Source organism: Salvelinus sp. IW2-2015, linkage group LG28, assembly GCF_002910315.2.
Source record: "Salvelinus sp. IW2-2015 linkage group LG28, ASM291031v2, whole genome shotgun sequence".
NCBI classification, from domain to species: Eukaryota; Metazoa; Chordata; class Actinopteri; order Salmoniformes; family Salmonidae; genus Salvelinus; species Salvelinus sp. IW2-2015.
In genome coordinates, this window is record NC_036868.1 from 16,725,500 (window position 1) to 16,747,001 (window position 21,502).

Genomic DNA, 21,502 nt, shown 5'->3' on the forward strand with positions numbered 1-21,502 from the left:
CTCTCTCTGTCTGCATATCTCTCTCGCTCTGTGTCTGTATCTCTCTCTCTAACTGTCTCTCTGATGTGTCTGGTTGTCTGTAACCATGGGAGCCGAGGAGGCCACATGGGCTGCTAGGTTACAGTAGTGAAACCCCAGTACCGCAGCAGGCAGGCAGAGGAAGATACGCCAGCCGCAGCCTATGTCAGCCTCAGATATCCATCCGCTTGTAACAGAGAGAGGGAGAGCTCTAACCCAGTGCAGTTCAGTTCAAACCAGATTATTCCAGTTCTCTGTGGTTGGAGAGAAGCTCAACTTATCATTGCACAGACACATGCCCCCCCCCCCCCCCCCCCCCCCCCCAGGAAAGGGTGGAGTGAGGGCTGGGGAACGCTGGGTGGGCCGCGGCTTTCAAAGTTATGTGTCACTGAAAGTGTCGGTGGTCAGGGCTCCCACCGTGTGAAATGAAGATCTTAGCACATTGTACCGGTCTGCTCACACCACGTGAGAATGTTCTAGGAATGTATAGTAGGGATGTAGACATTGCGAAGATAGAAAAGTACAACTGAAACATGATCAATAGTCTAATCTTCACATTGTCTTACTACATTAAACTTCCCTTTTTTGTTACTCATGGAAATACCCTTTGAAAGTATTTCAGTTAGCAATCTGACTGTTCTTTTTTCTTTTAACAATTGACTCCTCAAGGAAAGTCCTCAATGATAAACTGCTTTTGCATTCACATGGATTCAGGCTGCTATGTTAGTATTTTCAGCATTTACAAATGTTTCCCATACTTTTCTTTACTGTTATAAATAGTAGAGTAGTAATATTTTGATATACATGTCCAGATCAGATATACAAATGATCTTCACTTTTACTGCGTTGTTTATCTACATTCAGTTCCAAAAAAGAGAATTTAAATGTATTTGAAACTTCAAAAAACTTAAGAGAATTTAGGGCATGTTCTTTAAAAAGTATTACAGAATGTTTATCAAGTAGATGCAGAGTTTAACATTCAGTGTGTGTGTGTGTGTGATTACACAGCTATTTACTCTCTCGAGCACAAAACAAAACAGTTTCTTAATTCTTCCAAGGTGTGTAATTGACTACCCTGAAGGCTTTAATGTCTATTTACTGGAGTAGTTAAAAAGGCGCACTAAACAGTGGAATGGGAAACATATATATATATATATATAAGAAAAAGGCAAGATCATACAAATAGCTCATTATTTCATAGGAGTCCAGAAAGTGGCTTGAAGGGCAAGCAGGGTGAAAAGAATCCCCCCTGTGGGCCTGCTGTTTACCAACGCCAAACAGGCGGGGAAGTACCCAGGTGGCCGTGCTGCTCAGCTCCAGGGTGGGCCACATGGACAGGCAGCAGGGATAGGACCTGGGCTGTGGCTATGACTGGGTCGGTTGGGCCTGCTGTGTGGGCTCTGTTGCTTTCACGTGCCTCGGAAATCAGGGCAATTTGATAGGGACATTTTACAGATTTCGCTATCATTGTGTACTCTGTGATCTGACAAAGTAATTTCCTTCCTCGATTTGGACAGGCTTTCATATTATAACTTTTTTTTTAATGCAGATTGATTTGAATATGATACCTTACATTCATTTTGTGTTGTTTAGTGTTATTTGAATGACAGCAACATTTTCTACAAAATGATCAAAACTGAGCAAGACACCAGAGCACTAGGCAATCAAGAGATTGAGACAATAAACGTGACTAAGCAGCAAGCTGGTCTTATGTGACCACTTTGTCTCTTCTATTACAATGACAAGCTTACTTTGTCACCAGCGACAATCCCCAGAGAGGCTCAGAGCAAACGGGACTGGAGGAGAAAAACTGCATGGCTGCCATTGTGGGCTGTTTGTGGCCTCGTTGTCATGCAGCCCACTCAGCTCAGACCTGCTCTGGCTGGTTTGCTGTCTCAATGGAGTTTTCTAATGGAAATATTACAGCACCACCACTTCCCATAATAGTCTGTGGTACTGGATAATCGTCAGTTCCTCTACTTGAAATGGATGGAGACTATGTGACAATATGTTTGTATTGTGCAGTAGCGATGCTTGGGTAAAATCAGTGGGGAAGGCACGCCATATTACAACCTACACTGTATGTGTTGTAATAATTGCATTGTTTGCTGTTAATTGATATGCCTTGCGACCGTGATAGGCCAAGGCAATAAGAAGACAGTGGCAGAATAAATTCAATTACAAAACTGGATAGCAACCTCTGTCCACAACGCATGTTGCATGTAACAAACAGTTACATGACCATCAACATGATTAAGCAAGTTAATGTTTCCGACATTTTCGGACCACTAAACAACTATTGATTTAGAACCACAGAGATTTACTGCAAGTCGCAAAGAAAACAGGAGCTGCCTCCACTATTACAGCACCATTTCAACTTCAACATTTCAACATCATCAAATCTCCTCTGCTTAGTCTAATACAGTGACTACTAAAAGATACCAAAAACTGTTTAGTCCAATCACCATCAGCTAGATATGACTTGGCTGTCCATGGTTCTGATCTCTGGTTGCGCACATGTGTGTGTGTGCGTGCGCGCGCCTTCGTGCAAGTAGAAAAACATGCTGACTCACCCTACTTGTAGAGAAACGCCTATACCATCCTCTCATGTTGATAAAATAGTCTATCACACTGTCATACAGTACACGCTTTTATTTTTTGTTGTCCTAGGCTGGCTAAAATGCTTGCTCGCTAGCCTAACTTCCATTCATGGGCAACGTTAGCTAGTTAACATTAGCCTTCTACATCTAGCTACTGTAAATATTGAACTTCCATCCTCTCAGGCCACAGGCATAACAATGTGGTTGGATCAAAATTGCCGTTATAATCATTGGCCAGTATGGAGAATTAAGTAAAACCACAAGTCCAAATCCCTATCTCCATCCATAGCTAATTTAGGAATGGGCCGATTTCTGTTAATGCTCTCAAAGCGATTTGATAGGAGAGATGCCAAATCCAAGCTGGCTTCCCATTTTTTGTTGGTGTTGCCAGGACCATTCACAGTTGAGCTCACTCAGTTTAGCTCAAAGCTGATTGTCAAATGTTTTATCATTTTTTTTGTCAAGGGAGGCCAAATGCTCGCTGGCTTCACTTGCATTCAATGTTACAGGTATGGGGGATTTTCCGGTGCATGTGTTGTGTGTCTCAGAGTGGTGAGCACAATCAATGTGGGCTTGGGGGAAGGCCAGTGTGTGTGTGTGTGTGTGTGTCTGGGTCAGTGTGGGATTGAGGGAGGCAGTTGCATAGTCCTGTGGGTGTCCTTAGACATGCACCTGCAATATTTGTATTTCTGTATAATATTTTGTATCATTGCTGTGGTTATGCCACCAATATAATCTATTCCCTGGAGTATGTGCCAAGAAGGGGAGGAGAAACCAAGGAAAGATGGACGTAGACAGACTAGAAGTAAGAATAGGGAACAATAGTGTCAGAATACCAAAAGATGTGGATCATATACATAAAGATGAGTGACTATGTATGTTGTCAGACTGAAACTGTATATAAAGAGATCTCTGACTCTGGGACCGGCAGTTTGCTCCATGGACAGGCTCGGCTTGTTACTTTGTAATATAGTCTATATTGAAATCCCAAGCTCCGGTGTCTAAGAGATATTTTGTGTCTAAGAGATATTTTTAAGAAGTATTTCCACGACACAGGCGGCAACAATGTCATACTCGTTTGGACCGGACAGTATCAGATAGATGGCTTACACGTAGAGAGGCAGAGGGGTGGTGTTTCACTCGCTCAGTTGCTTTCTCCTGTGAGATACATTCAGCCTCTTATGAATTTAAGGAATATTATGAAACACAGAGAGACGAAAGATAAATTATTTTATGTTTTTATTGTTATTTTGGGGAAGCCTGGCTTCCCTTGGCATCCATGAATACACAACACTGGTATTGTGTGACTCTGAATAACCCGTTGAATAAAGGCGTCAGCGTGCTTCAGTTTGGCTGGCGCCTAGCCGAACCGAACGAGTGTGGTCGCATACTCCCTTCAAAAAACCTTTGCTTGAAAAATTAGCAATAGTACTGTTTTTCTATTTTGAGACTCCATAGCCAGTATCCTCAAAATAGTCAGATTTTGATAACTCAAGAAATCTGTCATTCAATTTTACATCTAACTAAGATGTTTGGTGCATTATTTCTCAATTAATAAATGTGCATGAAAACGAGTCATCTCTCGTTGAATGACAACAAAGACTTTATTGAAGACACATCTGACATGCAGTAGCTAACTTTCTCTGCCCTGCAGGCAACGTTATATTGTTGCTTCATATCTATGTACCATAATCACTGTGATAACTCTAACTGTTTTACATCTAACTAACAGATTACATTTGGAGTCTTCAAAGCGTTTAAAATAAATCAACCCTGCCCCTCTATTTATTTATTAGCAGCCATTTTAGGTCAGCCATTCTGTAGTTTGAATATAAACAATCTGCCACCGCTGCATTCATATGCCTGGAGGTTTAGGAAGCTGACATAGCACTGCTGAACACATCCACTAACATACTGAATCATCAGGATTAGATTTATGTAGGTCATCTTTTATAACCCACTAAAACAGAGAGGGAATTTCTCCCTAACCAAGCTCTGTCACTTAAAAAAAAAAAATCCCCTAAAGAAGATGACAGTAGGCAGGCTTGGTAGGAACTGAAAGTGACTGTCACGCGAGGCTTCTAGATACAGTTGAAGTCGGAAGTTTACATACACCTTAGCCAAATACATTTAAACTCAGTTTTTCACAATTCCTGACTTTTAATCCAAGTAAAAATTCCCTGTTTTAGGTCAGTTAGTTATTTTAAGAATGTGAAATGTTAGAATAATAGTAGAGAGAATGATTTATTTCAGCTTTTATTACTTTCATCACATTCCCAGTGGGTCAGAAGTTTACATACACTCAATTAGTATTTGGTAGCATTGCCTTTAAATTGTTGAACTTGGGTCAAACGTTTTGGGTAGCCTTCCACAAGCTTCCCACAATAAGTTGGGTGAATTTTGGCCCATTCCTCCTGACAGAGCTGGTGTAACTGAGTCAGGTTTGTAGGCCTCCTTGCTCGCACACGCTTTTTCAGTTCTGCCCACACATTTTCGATGGGATTGAGGTCAGGGCTTTGATGGCCACTCCAATACTTGACTTTGTTGTCCTTAAGCCATTTTGCCACAACTTTGGAAGTATGCTTGGGGTCATTGTTCATTTGGAAGACCCATTTGCGACCAAGCTTTAACTTCCTGACTGATGTCTTGATGTTGCTTCAATATATCCACATAATTTTCCTTCCTCATGAAGCCATCTATTTTGTGAAGTGCACCAGTCCCTCCTGCAGCAAAGCACCCCCACAACATGATGCTGCCACCCCCGTGCTTCATGGTTGGGATGGTGTTCTTCGGCGATGGTCATTATGGCCAAACAGTTCTATTTTTGTTTCATCAGACCAGAGGACATTTCTCCAAAAAGTGCGATCTTTGTCCCCATGTGCAGTTGCAAACTGTAGTCTGGCTTTTTTTATAGCGGTTTTGGAGCAGTGGCTTTTTCCTTACTGAGCGGCCTTTCAGGTTATGTCGATATAGGACTCGTTTTACTGTGGATATAGATACTTTTGTACCTGTTTCCTCCAGCATCTTCAAGGTCCTTTGCTGCTGTTCCGGGATTTATTTGCACTTTTCGCACCAAGTACGTTCATCTCTAGGAGACAGAACGCGTCTCCTTCCTGAGCCGTATGACGGCTGCGTGGTCCCATGGTGTTTATACTTGCGTACTATTGTTTGTACAGATGAACGTGGTACCTTCAGGCGTTTGGAAATTGCACCCAATGATGAACCTGACTTGTGGAGGTCTACAAAAGATTTTCTGAGGTCTTGGCTGATTTATTTAGATTTTCCCATGATGTCAAGCAAAGCGGCACTGAGTTTGAAGGTAGGCCTTGAAATACATCTACAGGTACACCTCCAATTGACTCAAATTATGTCAATTAGCCTGTCAGAAGCTTCTGAAGCCATGACATCCTTACCTGGAATTTTCCAAGCTGTTTTAAAGGCACAGTCAACTTAGTGCATGTAAACTTCTGACTCACTGGAATTGTGATACAGTGAAATAATCTGTTTGTAAACAATTGTTGGAAAAAGGACTTGTGTCATGCACAAAGTAGATGTCCTAACCGACTTGCCAAAACTATAGTTTGTTAACATGAAGTTTGTGGGGTGGTTGAAAAACGAGTTTCAATGACTCAAACCTAAGTGTATGTAAACCTCTGACTTCAACTGTATATAGGGTCGTTCAACACAACGTCATTTCGTGGCATGACTCTGACCCTCCGGGCAGGACAACTGTAGTGGAGCCTTGGCCTCTTCCAGATCATAAGCCAACCACCGCTGGCTTACAGTCAATCTCCCAGCTACAACTGCTCCAAACCCGACCTCGTATTATGCACTTTGCATATTTGGGCTTTGATAGTAGACATTAATCAGACATCACTGTGATCCTTATCTAAATTGAAAAATGTATTATGTTTCTTTACACTTTATAGTTATTTCTGCATAATGTGGCCTTTTGTATGTGGAGCGAAGTTTAGACCAATTCAATTTCACCTCTCTCAATTCAATAATGAATTTGAATAAATGTTATATTCAGTTAATACATTGGAAATTCCCCTGTGTATCAGGTTTAAGGTAAGACCCAGGCGTAGACAGTGTCGAAGTACGTTTATAACTCAAACAGGGGCAGGCAAAAGGACAGGTCAAGGGCAGGCAGAGGTCAGAATCCAGAAAGGTGGGGCAAAGGTACAGGACGGCAGGCCGACTCAGGGTCAGGTAGAGGTCAGTAATCCAGATAAGTAGGGCGAAGGTACAGGACGGCAGGCCGGCTCAGGGTCAGGTCAGGTAGAGGTCAGTAATCCAGATAGGTAGGGCAAAGGTACAGGACGGCAGGCAGGGTCAGGGCACGCAGGAATGGTCAAAACCGGGAAACTAGGAAGCAAGAACTATAGCAAAGACAGGAGCAAGGGAGAAAACGGTGGTAGGTTTGAACAAACAAAATGAACTTGCAACAGACAGAGAACACAGGTATAAATACACAGTGGATAATGGTGAAGATGGGCGACACCTGGAGGGGTTGGAGACAATCACAAAGACAGGTGAAACAGATCAGGGTGTGACACTTTTTTAATTAAGCTTTTGTTTTTGATTTCAATTCATTCAAGTTGAATTATGATGCACAGAGTTGTCTTTCAATTGAATATGGTTATGCCTGCAGGGATGGCACAGACATGGGTTTTTTCTACGCCTGTTTTGAAGCGATCATGTTCTGTTTTGACTGAGTGAAGTTATAACACCTAGTGATGTTATATGTCTGCCTGGCAGTCTGAATATAAATTAGAGTATTCACGCCTGGTAAATTTCCTGTAGTGACAATTTTTCCCCCAGACATATTTCTATTATTGTATATGCAAGTCAACATGTTCTGCTGCGTCCCTCAGAAGTGAGACAGCTAGGCAGGGTGCAGTGTATGATATCTTTCAGATAAGATCCATCAGCTTCAGCAAGGCTGTGGTGAGGAGGAGAACCCCATGTTCTCTTTTTCCGCTCGCATCGTTTCACAGTAAACAAGTTGAGGTCGCTTAGTACTATTTTTACATGAAAACCAGCGAGTCAGCATTTTCTCAAACCTGTCACATAGCCTACATAACACAATAATCAGTAAAAATGCATTGTATGTCATCTAGCTGCCATGAACAGCAGAGAGAGGCCTTTGTGTCAGCACCAGCCACTCACACACGCCTACACTCGTATAAAAAAAGGGTTCTTCAGCTGTCCCAATAGGAGAGGCCTTTTTGGTTCCAAGTAGAACCCTTTTTGGTTCCATGTAGAATGCTCTGTGGAAAGGGTTCTACATGGATCCCAAAAAGGTTCTACCTGGAACCAAAAAGGGTTCTTCAATTTAGAGCACAAAAGGCTGGACAGGAGGACAGGCGGGCGATTTCTCAAGGGTCATTGAACCCAGCAGGAGGTTGTCTTCACATACTGAAAATAACACTTCCTCCATGTGATTGAGACCAATTCAGCTTTCTGAGCTGCCAATGTCTTAGGACGGAGTCACGCTTGGTCTGTCTGGACAGGGTGTCCAGATCTACATATCTTGCATTACTCATCTCATATGTACTGTATATACTGTATTTTATACCATCTATTGCATCTTGCCTATGCCACTCTGTCATTGCTCATCCGTATATTGATATGTATATATTCCATTCCTTACTTATATTTGTGTGTATTAGGTAGTTGTGGAATTGTTAGATTGCATGTTAGATATTGCTGCACTGTTGGAACTAGAAGCACAAGCATTTCGCTACACACATTAACATCTGCTAACCATGTGTATGTGACCAATACCATTTGATCTGGGTTGTGAAGAGGTGGAGGGTGGTGAACTTCAGATGCATCTGCTGAGGTAACGCTCTGTGACAGATCACTTTCAGAGCGTGAATTCCTGGATTCCACTAGCTCATGATGTTGCATTCCTCATGAGCGCTAACCAGCTAAAACAGTTCTGTTTACCTTCTGAGACCTCAGGCTCAAGAGGTCATAACCCCTTATGTAACACACTCGCATGTGAACACAAGTGCAAGCACGCACACGCATGTGCACACTCACAAACACACTCACTCACTCTCTACATCTCTACAACTCAAATGTTAGATACATTTTTTTTTTTTTCATTTTATTAGAAAGGAACAAAGGCTTAGTGTGGTTGAAGATGACCCAATTATTTTGTTGTTGTATCTTATTAGCAATGTAAGTTGTTTAGTTGGGTGTTGCGTTGAACTGTTCTGACCTTACAATTAAGTAGAAATCAAGTAATCTAATTGCATGCTCTTTTAACGTGACTTCTAAGTAGTTTGGGCATAATTACTGTAAATAAATAAAAAAGGGTTGCAAAGGCAAAATGGGTAAATGATCATATGATGTCTCATGATCAACAAAGGATACATGTGACTTAATAGTTGAGGGACTTCCATTGTCCATCCATGGCTCAAGTCCATTCCACACATTGCATAACAATAACCTGTCGTCTCCTCTCTTTACCCAGGTGTGGACATCCTGAAGTTGGTGGCAGCTCAGATTGGCAGCCAGTGGATCGACATGTACCAGTCCCTGGCCAATGCCACAGAGCGCGAGGTGGCAGCCTTCTCCAATGGCTACCAGTCGGACCACGACCGGGCATACGCTGCCCTGCAACACTGGACCATCCGCGACGGGGACGCTAACCTGGCCAAGCTCATCAACGCCCTGCACCGCCACCACCGCATCGACGTGGTGGAGAAGATACGGGGCGTCATGGAAGACAATCCTCAGGTATGCTCTACTACAGTACCTTGAATCACTGGCATAAAGAATATGTTATGTCTCCCAGTGTACTCACCCATCTTGAATCACAGGTGGGCTCTTTGGACTAAATGACACTCCTCACTTATGAGTCTTCAGGCTCTCATATTATCTCATTAAATCTCCAGTGTACCAAGTCACTTCACATGCACACAAACATAGAAATCACATATGGGATGCCAACATTAGTTTTAAAGAAGTCACAAGCGGGATGGCCAACCCTCCTGCCTTAAGTGCCCTTTTGACTGTCCTGGCTTGGCCTCCTAGCGCTATAGAGGTCAGAGGGAACAGTGGATCGTTCATCGCCGTCCACTTTTCTTCTTCTCTTTCTCCACTCTGTCAGATACATTTCATATTATCCTCATGTCCAGTGTCCTTGTCTGCTCAAGGTTAGATTCTTACAGTTAAGGGCTTGTCATAGTCCTCTTAGGAAATATATTGAGACCCGTAGATATCTTACCTTTTGTAATTCTGCCTGTCATCACCACTTAATAATGTTGGTAATATATGGTGTGGTTTATCTCAATCCATGGTGGATGATATAGCAGGTAATAGGAGGGAATAGGGAAGCAGAAACACAGTACGAGTAGGGAGCATAGTGTGCTGGAGGCTCCTCCCTCCCTCGTCTCCCATGTTCCCTCAGTAAACTCTTGGCCGTTTCTACAGGTTTTCTCCTCATTCCATTAAATTAGCACTGGGTCATGTGGTGTAAGTGACGTGAGAGTAAAAAACCACCAGGAAATGATCATACATCCGTCATGTGCCTCATTGGTACCAGACAGAGTGTACTGTAGGTCTACACGTATGGTATTCCTCCTTAGAGAGCTATAAAGTACAACCGTGTGGTTCCATTGACATAAGACTTCCCCAGCCGTGTGAGTCATGAAGGAGGTCTGTGTGTGGTGATTCCACCAAAGTGGGCTGGCTGTCTTATGTGTGGGAGGAATGGAGCCAAGGAAGGAGGGAGGGAGGGAGAGGATGCATTTTCTGCTGCCACCCCAGTCTTTTAGCTCCCAGACACAGTTTGGAGCTAAGCTCCGTGACTGGGTTATTTTTACACAAACCACAGGTGGTGAGCCCCAAACATTGCTAATCTCACTGCCTCCCCAGTTGATAGTCTCTCATTCCAATAGAGTGATTTCATCATAGCTGTAAGGCAAGGAGCCTGAAGAAGAAAGGACAGAGGCTGATCCAGGTTGTGTGTGTGTCAGCATGTACATGTAATACTGCATTTATTTCACCAGGTAAGCTAGTTGAGAACAAGTTGTCATTTACAACTGCGACCTGGCCAAGATAAAGCAAAGCAGTGCGACAGAAACAACACAGAGTTAAACATGGAATAAACAAGTGTACAGTCAATAACACAATAGAAAGGAAAAAAAGTCAATATACAGTGTGAGCAAATGGCAGGAGGAGGTAATGCAATAAATAGGCCATAATATCAAAGTAATTACAATTTAGCAGATTAACACTGGAGTGATAGATGAGCAGATGATGATGAGCAGATGATGGTGTGTAAGTAGTGATACTGGTGTGCAAAAGAGCAGCAAAGTAAATAAAAACAATATGGGGATGAGGTAGGTAGATTGGGTTGGCTATTTACAGATGGAATATGTACAGCTGCAGCGATTGGTTAGCTGTTCAGATATCTGATGTTTAAAGTTAGTGAGGGAAAGGTAAGTCTCCAGCTTCAGGGATTTTTGCAATTCGTTCCAGTCACTGGCAACAGCGAACTGGAAGGAAAGGCGGCCAAAGGAGGTGTTGGCTTTGGGGATGACCAGTGAGATATACCTGCTGGAGTGCGTGCTACGGGTGGGTGTTGTTATCGTGACCAGTGAGCTGAGATAAGGCAGAGCTTTACCTAGCATAGACTTAGATGACCTGGAGCCAGTGGGTCTGGCGACAAATATGTAGCAAGGGCCACCCGACTAGAGCCTACAGGTCGCAGTGGTGGGTGGTTAAGGCGCTTTGGTAACAAAACGGATGGCACTGTGATAGACTACATCCAATTTGCTGAGTAGAGTGTTGGAAGCTATTTTGTAGATGACATCGCCAAAGTCGAGGATCGGTAGGATAGTCAGTTTTACTAGGGTAAGTTTGGCGGCGTGAGTGAAGGAGGCTTTGTTGCGAAATAGAAAGCCGATTCTAGATTTGATTTTCGATTGGAGGTGTTTGATATGAGTCTGGAAGGAGAGTTTACAGTCTAGCCAGACACCTAGGTATTTGTAGTTGTCCACGTATTCTAGGTCCGAACCGTCCAGAGTAATGATGCTAGTCGGGCAGGCGGGCGGGTGCGGGCAGCAATCGGTTGAAGAGCATGCATATAGTTTTACTAGCATTTAAAAGCAGTTGGAGGCTACGGAAGGAGTGTTTTATGGCATTGAAGCTCGTTTGGGGGTTTGTTAACACAGTGTGTCAGTGCCTTGGCCAGGTCGATGAGGGACGGCTGCACAGTACTGTCTTTTATCGATGGCGGCTGTGATATCGCTTAGGACCTTGAGCGTGGCTGAGGTACACCCATGACCAGCTCGGAAACCAGATTGCATAGTGGAGAAGGTACGGTGGGATTCGAAATGGTCGGTGATCTGTTTGTTAAACTTGGTTTTCAAAGATTTTAGAAAGGCAGGGCAGGATGGATATAGGTCTATAACAGTTTGGGTCAAGAGTGTCTACCCTTTGAAGAGGGGGATGACCACGGCAGCTTTCCAGTCTTTGGGGATCTCAGACGATACGAAAGAGAGGTTGAACAGGCTGGTAATAGGGGTTGCAACATAGCACCTATGTCTTGAAACCGCAACATATGAAGATTCACTTCAATGGTAAAGGCTCTCTTTACCCACAATGTCTTATGACATTGCAGTTTTTTCAGAGCCTACTGTATTTTTCTGCTGAATAGGGTTTATGAATAGACATGCAACACATCTCTCCACAGTTAGTAATTACTCACTTGAATTATTCACAGCCACTCTGCAGGGAATGATTATTAAGCAGATTCACTAAAGTGTTGTTTTTGATCTAATTAAAACGTAGATGTTCTCTGTGTCTCTGATGCCGCAGTAGTTCCTCCCTACACAGGGGCTGACCCTCTAGCGTGTTTATTGTGTGTTTGAGTGTGTGTATGTGTGTGCGTGCATGCACCTGTATGTTGGTGTGATGAATGTCACTGTCCCTAACCTGGGATTTTATCAGGGCTTAGTGGTTCTGTGTTACATGCTATGTCAGTGACTCGGCCAGATCACACTCTCTCATCTAATGACTCAGTCACTGGCTACTAACTGACAACTCAGAGAAGCTTCTGGAACAGTGACACCATTTCCCCTGTTCTCTCCTAACTCTCCATGGTGAGTCTTTTCTTTGTAGCCTCTAGGGGTTTCTCTTGAGGGTTAGTTGGTAGGTTTTGTAACATTTGTTTGTAACATAATGTGGCTACATCTGTTCTCTGTGGGAGGCGGGAGGGAGCAGTGCTCTTATCACAGTAGATGTGTGTCATCCCCCACTAAACTGACCTAGTGCACCGACTAACTTGTTATTGAATAGGGGAGATAGCAGGGGCTGCATATGGGTCATACATGCACACAGATGTAATGTAAGTGAAGTCTGTCTGATGCCACATCGAGCTGTTTTATATCAGATTTTATGTTAGCATCAGAAGTTTTCCACTGCGTTCCTGTGAAGCTATATTGAACTGTGTTTTATTGGATTTTTAGCACTGATGGTTTTCCATTGCATTTCCATCACCTGTATGAAATGCCCTCTACCATGTCCTTTGTGCATCACATCACAGAGCAGAGCCTTTTTTTCTACAGTACCGAAGACAAATATTATTCTACCATGAGCTCATCCGGTCCGGTCACGACCAGTTCACACCATTACCATACCAAATAAGACTGTTATTTATGTCTTCCCTGGGCCCCAGGGCAGACACAGTGGTGGTGTACTATGCCTGTTAGTTTGTGACTGGGCACATGTGGTCCGTGGGCAGTACATTCCGGTCTGTGCAAGTCCACAGAATCCCTTTCATGGCTGGTCGGTTGTGTACGCGCCCTGAGGCAAGGAAGAGAGAGGCGCGGGTGCGAGTGTGGGTGGTCTGGGGCTGGGAGGTTGGCCCCGCTGTGTCACCCGACCCGGGCTGCATGGGGCTGGGGCTTCACACACAGGAGCTCCCTGTCCTGTCCCTGTGCTCTGTCCGGACACCAGCGTGACTCAGGACACTGCTTTCTCAGCCATTGTTTCCCGACACTGACTCTGACCCGCTCTTTCTCTCTGTCTCTCTCTCGCTCCCCCCCTCTCTCTATATATCTCTCTTCCTCCTGTCTCTCTCTCTGCAGTTTGATCTGAACCAGCTGATGACCGCTGTGAATGTAACCCCGAGCCACAGTCCTGTCCACAAGCCTTTGGATTCTCCTAGGGTGCTGGTGGAGCAGTCTCCTGTGCACCGGACCAAGGGTTTCTTCCCTGATGAATCAGAGCCCCTTCTCCGCTGTGACTCCACCTCCAGCAAAGACTCCGCCCTCAGCAGGACCGGCTCGTTCATTACCAAAGGTGAGCACATATGACGCAGTCCTGTTTCAGTAACTATGCTAGACAACGTCTCTTACAGAGGTGATGTACTTGCATTTACTGCTCCCTTCTGGTTACCAATTGCACCTGATTCTATACTCCATTATAGGAAGTCATCAACTATGAAAACTTTGAGAAATAAAGGGAAAGGGGGAAACCTAGTCAGTTGCGCAACTGAATGTATTCAACCGAAATGTGTCTTCCACAGTTAACCAAACCCTTCTGAATCAGATGCATCTTAGTCATCATAAGGATGACTGGGCTTTTATTCCCAGTTAGTCATTCACAATTTCCTATTATATGGACAACAACAAGCTGTAGCTAACATCAACACTATGTTGTAGTCTGTCCTCCTCCTCATTCTGATATTGTTTTCTTTCCCCTCCTCTCTTCCTCTGTGACTTCCAGAGAAGAAAGACACGGTGCTACGTCAGGTCCGGCTGGACCGGTGCGACCTGCAACCCATCTTCGACGACATGCTGCACATCCTAAACCCTGACGAGCTGCACGTCATCGAGGAGATCCCCATGGCCGAGGACAAACTGGACCGCCTCTTTGAGATTGCCGGGGTCAAGAGCCAGGAGGCCAGCCAGACCCTGCTAGACTCGGTCTACAGCCACTTGCCTGACCTCCTATAGACTGCTGCTGTGGTGCTATAGACCTCTACTGTGGTCAGGGGACACCCCACTTCCTTCTACTGCAAACCCTTCCTTCCCGGGTGTGGCTACCTGGGTGTGGCTTCCTCTCTTGCCTCACACTCCCCCACCCCCCCCAAGTAGTGAGAGACTACTTGATTCTGGCTACAGTTACCTACTTGCCTTCGAGACCTCCGATGGGTTCCCCTTGGCTATCCTCCATTCCTAGTAGCCTGACTGAGTCCCCCACTCCTACAATAATCAGGGAGCCTCCCTCCCCTCTCTGGAAGTCTCCTTCCATCACTCCCCCCATGTTGAGGGAAGGGAACCAGGCTGTCCCCATCTCTCACCAGGTGGCAAGCCTGCCTGCCTGGAGGAAGGGCAGGACAGAGGGGCCAGGCTCTGTACCCCAGCCTGGAGTTCTGGACAGAGAGACGGCTCGATACCACCACCACCATCACCACTATGCTCATTAAACCACTGCTATTGCACTCGTGTCAATGTAACGTTAAAACAGTGTTCTCTTGACATTTTGGAGCTTATTGTGGGTGTATCAGCCAGTGCTATAAACCAATATTCACTCATTCATGCAAGCAAACTTCAACAACACACACTCATGCACAATGTCTAACAATGTAAAACATACTATGACGCACACTCATGGTGCGCAATGTCTAACACTAATAGTATGTAATATGATTGATGCACTAATTCTTGTTCTTTGAGTAACATAACCATTTAATTGGTATGCATTCTGCCACATGTGCTTCAATGTCTCTTTGAAATGCTGTTTACTAACATTTCACAATGTATTATCATTTTTAGATTTTAGATTTCTTAGCAACTATGTTTGTCATGAATATACGAGCATTCTGATGTTTCCCAGCTTTGTGTAATGAGACCATCTTACTGGATGTAAGACATGCATAGTTATTCTACTTGAATCTGACTCTCACCTGGATTGTGGTACTTGATTAAAACAGAAGATAATGTACTATAGTTCCTTCCAGATCTTAAAAAAGCACCACCAAAAAACATGTTGCTGTAAAAGGGTCAGTATTCAACTCACAAATGCTACGAAAGGAACACAGACTGTCTTTTTGCCAAGCCAGTCATATCAAGCTACTCTGGTGCTAGACTTGAAATTATCTGGTTGTGCATAATACTAGGATGATATTGGGGGGGCTTGCTGGACAATGGCTACTGAAGTATTCTGGACATTGCGGAGTGTAAAGAAGATGCAGCTGCTGTGGACTTTGCTGGACTGAATTGAAAAGTGCTGTTTGAGCTATCCACTTCTCTGTTGAGTCAAATGTAAGAGTGCGACTGTTAGCGTATAGTACGAGTCTGAAACGTTGAAGCTGAGGTTTGAATACATGTACTCTGGTGGCTGTTTTAAAACTTAACACGTGTAACCAGTATGTTTACTATTATGTCACCTCTTAAATCAAACCAATTAAAGTTCCAGAATTTGTCATAAAGTGGAGTGTGTGTCTTACTTCTATGACATATTTACTGCATTTCTCTTTCAGCAATATTTTTTTACAGTAACTTGTTTTATACTGTTGCTCATGATATAGCACAAACCCTAGTGTGTGATTTTGATATTCATTATGTCAGTTTTCTGAAGGTAGTGTTGGTTACAATTTCTCTGCCTGATAAGAAGATACTCCTTCTGTTCTGAAATTGTGTTATTGTGGGGCTGGTTCAAGGAGGTGAGGAGCTAAATGTTGATATTGTAGCTGCACAGTCTTTCCTGTAATGTGACACGGATATAATGGGGTGGCGTTTTACTGCAAAGGCTGTTAATATATGTATTTAGTCTCCATAAAAGAGTGTCTGGTGTTGTCTGTGTGTATGATAATAGGTAAGGGAGATGGAACTGGGGCTGGGGAGGGGTAGGCTTCTTTCATCTCCACCCAGTCACTAGCGTATTGGAGAGAGGACAAAACATCCCTGCTCTATTTGATCCTGTAGGTGTCTCTGCTTCAAAATGTGCACAGTATGACAGCAGAAAAGGGAAAGAAGATTCAGTAACAACATACTAGTTTAATGTTCAGTCATAACCACTACATATCGGTCTTGGACAATATCTCCATAGATCAGTGGTGTAAATTACTTAAGTAAAAATACTTTAAAGTACTACTTAAGTAGTTTTTTGGGGTATCTGTAATTTACTGTTTATATTTTTGCCAACTTTTACTTCACTACATTCCTAAAGAAAATAATGTACTTTTTACTCTATACATTTTCACTGACACCCAAAAGTACTTCTTACATTTTGACAGGAAAATGGTCCAATTCACACACTTATCAAGACAACATCACCTGTCATCCCTACTGCCTCTGATCTGGCGAACTCACTAAACACAAATGCGTTGTTTGTAAATTATGTCTGAGTGTTGGAGTGTGCCCCTGGCTATCTGTCAAATAAAAAAAAAAATGATTCTGTCTGGTTTGCTTATAAGGAATTTGAAATGATTTATACTTTTACTTTTGATACTTAAGTACATTTTAGCAATCCACATTTACTTTTGATACTTAGGTATATTCAAAACCAAATACTTTTAGACTTTTACTCAAGTAGTATTATACTGGGTGACTTTTACTTTTACTTGAGTCATTTTCTATTAAGTTATCTTTACTTTTACTCAAGTATGACAATTGAGTACTTTTTCCACCACTGCCATAGATTATGTTATGCATCTGTGGCATCACACTTCACATAACAAGAACACTTATTCTTACTTATTCTTACACACAATATTGCTATATCTAATAATGTCTTTGTATTTATTCAATAATAGTCGTCACATTTAAGCAGGATTGTTCTTGCCAGACAGAGCCTGATGCTGATGGCAGAGGATTAGATAACACTGATTTCTGGTGACTCCTTGGCAGCCTGGCTGATCTGGTTTTTCAGTACATTTTTTATGTTGAAGCGATGTCAATGTCTGCCAAAGGAATGTCGTTCATCAAGTCACATCACTGTTGTCTCAGCAAATGCCATCACAAACAATTGGGCACAATTAACTTGTACACTTTAACTCAATACTCAAATTCTCCTACTTATTTAGCAGTCAACGGTTGTGCATTCATGCATACAGCAGAACCTACCGAACACCAGTAACAAAACCAGTTGAAGTTTATGTGGTTTACTTTTAAATGTGGTCATAAAGTGAGCAAAACTAGTACTTACTAATAACGACCAATGTTGGTTACAGGGTGACAGTCTCCTGATGTCAGGGATAAACATCTTAATTCCGAACATCAAATACTCTGTAGCTGGGAGACCATCCCTCCTACATCGATAGCCTAGCTGCTATCTGACATTTGACATGGTCCAGGAAACAACCCCCCAATGAACCAGCTTTACCAGCAAGTCAAAATGGAACTATGTTCAACATTGCGTTGCTGGGAGAGCCACTGTAAAAAGTCTTGACTCAGATACTGTAGATGCTAGGCTAATGATCTTAAGAGGGTCTCCTGGCTGCTCTTCCACTGTAAATGGTTGAACAGCCTGGGGACTGTATGTGCAGAGGTGTGAAGTGTCATGCACTCAGGGCACTGTATGTGAAGAAAGGCTCTCATAGGGGGAAAGGGGAGGGATCTCCCATATTAAACCTCAGCCTCTGACACAAAATACCAATTTAATCCATTTTAAGTTCAAGTTGTTATCAAGGTAATCCTAGACACATGAAAAGAGATGGGGAAAGGGCCGATGAAACGGGCATATTCCACCCACACGAGTTGCTGACTCCAGGTGGTGAGGTTGGCGGAGACGAGGCAACGAAGAGTCTCCAGGTCCTGATTGGCTCGCTCCATCTGGCCGTTAGATTGGGGGTGAAAACCAGAGGACAGGCTGGCTGACGATCCAATGAGAGTGGAGAACGCCTTCTAGAACCGGGACGAGAACTGAGGACCCCGATCAGAGACCATGTCGACCGGAAGTCCATGGAGCCGGAAGACGTGTTGCACCATGAGCTGAGCCGTCTCCTTGGCTGAGGGTAACTTGAGAAGGGGAATAAAATGGGCAGCTTTATAAAACCTATCCACCACCGTCAGGATCGTGCTGTTGCCATCTGACGGAGGAAGACCAGTAACCAAGTCCAGGGATATATGGGAACAGGGGCAGTGAGGAACAGGGAGTGGTTGAAGAAGGCCAGCCGGAGCTTGCCGCGCAGTCTTGTTTTGTGCACACATAATGCAGGCGGCGATGAATGTGGAGACATCAGGAACCATGGAAGGCCACCAAAAGTATTAACAGAGGAAAGCCAGGGTCCAACGTGAGCCTGATTGGCAGGTCAATCTCGAGAAATGTGCCCATTCCAGGACCGGGGAATGGGCAGGGTCCGGGACAAACATCTGGTTAGCCGGACCCCCCCACGGGTGGTGCAGAGATTTTCCAGGTTCTTATGGTCAGTCCACAGTAAGAATAGGTGTTCCGCCCCCTCCAACCAGTGCCTCCACTCCTCCAACACCATCTTGAAGACGAGGAGTTCTCGATTTCCCACATCATAGTTCCTCTCATCAGGGGTAAGACGATGGGAGAGAAAAGCGCAGGGGTGCAGCTTTTGGTCCTGGGCAGAACGCTGAGACAGAACGGGCCCCACTCTGAGATCCGAGGCATCGACATCCACCACGCACTAATGGGACGGGTACGGATGGATTAAGATGGGGGCTGTAATGAATCGATGTATGAGGTACGAGAACACCCAGTCAGCTGCTGGAGACCACGTGAATGGAACCTTAGGAGAGGTGAGTGCTGAGAGGGGGAAGCCAATCCACCACCGTGGTGGTTGAGGCCAATCCACCACCGTGATGTCATTAAGGCCCCGGTAGTCAGAACACGGACGCAGGGTTTTGTCCTTCTTCTCCACAAAGAAGATCAGTGCGCCATCGGGAGAGGCAGATGGATGAATACTCCCTGCAGCGAGAGAGTCCTCAATGTACTCCTCCATAGCCTTGGTCTCCGGACCCGAAAGGAAGTAAAGCCGCCCCTGAGGTGGTGTTGTGCCCGGGAGAAGTTCAATGGCGCAGTCGTAGGGTCGATGAGGAGGGAGAGACGTAGTGCGGGCCTTGATGAAGACCTCCCGGAGGTCTAGGTACTCCGCAGGAATGGCGGAGAGATCCGAGGCTTCTCCCAAGCCTGCAGGAAAATGTCCCGGGGCAGGCTGTGCTGACTTAAGACACCGTGCATGGCAGAACAGGCTCCAACCCACAATAGAACCAGTAGCCCAGTTGTGCTTCTAGAGCCATGAATACCCCAAAACCATGGGGACATGGGGAGATTCTATGCGCAGGATCTGCATACACTCACTATGATTTCCTGATACTCGTAGTTTGATAGGAAACGTATTGCGGGTGACTCTGCCAATAGAGCGCCCATCCAGCACTCTGAAGTCCATGTGAATGGAGAGGGGTTAAGTGAAGATTCCCAGCTCCAACACCAAGGTAGCGTTGATAAATCTCTCATCGACCCCAGAGTCAAGGAGCATCCGTAGAGATTTGGCCTGGTCACCCCACAACAGGGTGGCATGGAGAGGGGTATGAATAATGGAAGATTGGAAAATCTCTGTACCGTTCACCAGAGTACTCATACCTACTAATGAGCCTGGTCTTTTTAATTGACAGGTGGAAATATAATGTCCTGTAGTCCCACAGTACAGACAGCTCCTGGTACTCAACCTGCGTAAACATTCATCCGGAGACAATCTAGCCCTTCTCAGTAGCTTGGGCTCTGGAGGAGGCGAGTCGACCGCCCTCTGTGATTCCCGTGGACACTCGGGTGACCTCGGATTCTCTATGTAAGGTGGACGTCGGGAACTTCTGGGATTCCTCGGAGACGAGGTGGGAGCAGTGGGCGAGCGAGTATGACCAGGGAACAGACCTCCTCTCCCTCCTACGTTCCCATAGCCACCCATCGATCCATAAGGTCAAGGTGATGAGGGAGTCGAGGTCCATGAGAAGCTCTCGGGCTGCGAGCTCGTCTTTAACCTCCTCCGATAATCAGTGAAGGAACGTGTCGAAAAGAGATTCCGGGTTCCAGGCACTATCAGCGGCAAACGTGTGAAAGTCTACAGCAAAGTCTGCCAAACTACAGGAGTTTTTAAACTTTTATCCCTTTTTCTCCCCAATTTTGTGATATCCAATTGGTAATTACAGTCTTGTCTCATCGCTGCAACTCTCGTACGGACTCGGGAGAGGCAAAGGTCGAGAGCCGTGCTCCCCCGAAACACAACCCAGCCAAGCAGCACTGCTTCTTGACACAATGCCCGCTTAACCTGAAAGCCAGCCACACCAATGTGTCGGAGGAAACACCATACACCTGGTGACCGCATCAGTGCGCATTGCGCCCGGCCCGCCACAGGAGTCGCTAGACCGCGATGGGACAAGAACATCCCTGCCGGCCAAACCCTCCCCTAACCCAAACAACACTGAGCCAATTGTGCGCCGCCCCATGGGTCTCCCGGTCGTGGCTGGCGGCGACAGAGCCTGGACTCGAACCAGGATCTCTAGTGGCTCAGCTAGCACTGTGATGCAGTGCCTTAGATCACTGCGCCCTTCGGGAGGCCTCTCACTACGGGAGTTTTGTCGCAGATTGAGTAGCTTCCGAGCAGCCTCTCTCCTGGACAACGGAGAATCTAACACCTTCTTTACCTCCTCCATGAACTCCTCCAGACTGAGGAAAATGGTTGATTGTTGCTTCCTCACCGCTGTCACCCAGGCGAGAGCCCTTCGAGCGATCAGAGGGAAACAAAGAGGGCTGCAGCTTGAAGATGAGGGAGCACTGGGAGAGAAATGCTTGGCAGGTTCTTGAATCTCCGGCGTAGCGGTGTTCTCAGGAAGCCAGGATAGGCTGGGGAGAAGCGCCGCTGGTAGCTGTGTTACTGAGAGTCTAGGGGG

The 21,502-nt window shown here is 44.9% G+C and overlaps 1 protein-coding gene across 1 annotated transcript in view; it reads left to right on the top strand.

Moving 5' to 3' along the window:
- Positions 1 to 16,077, top strand: part of tnfrsf21 (tumor necrosis factor receptor superfamily, member 21) — a 30,229-nt gene extending 14,152 nt beyond the window's left edge. Inside the window, exons 4-6 of the mRNA XM_023974030.2 lie at positions 9,106 to 9,371; positions 13,730 to 13,943; positions 14,370 to 16,077. Coding sequence (XP_023829798.1) covers positions 9,106 to 9,371; positions 13,730 to 13,943; positions 14,370 to 14,599 — 710 coding nt within the window. The 3' untranslated portion in view covers positions 14,600 to 16,077. The remainder of the gene's footprint in view (positions 1 to 9,105; positions 9,372 to 13,729; positions 13,944 to 14,369) is intronic.
- Positions 16,078 to 21,502: the final 5,425 nt, after the last annotated feature.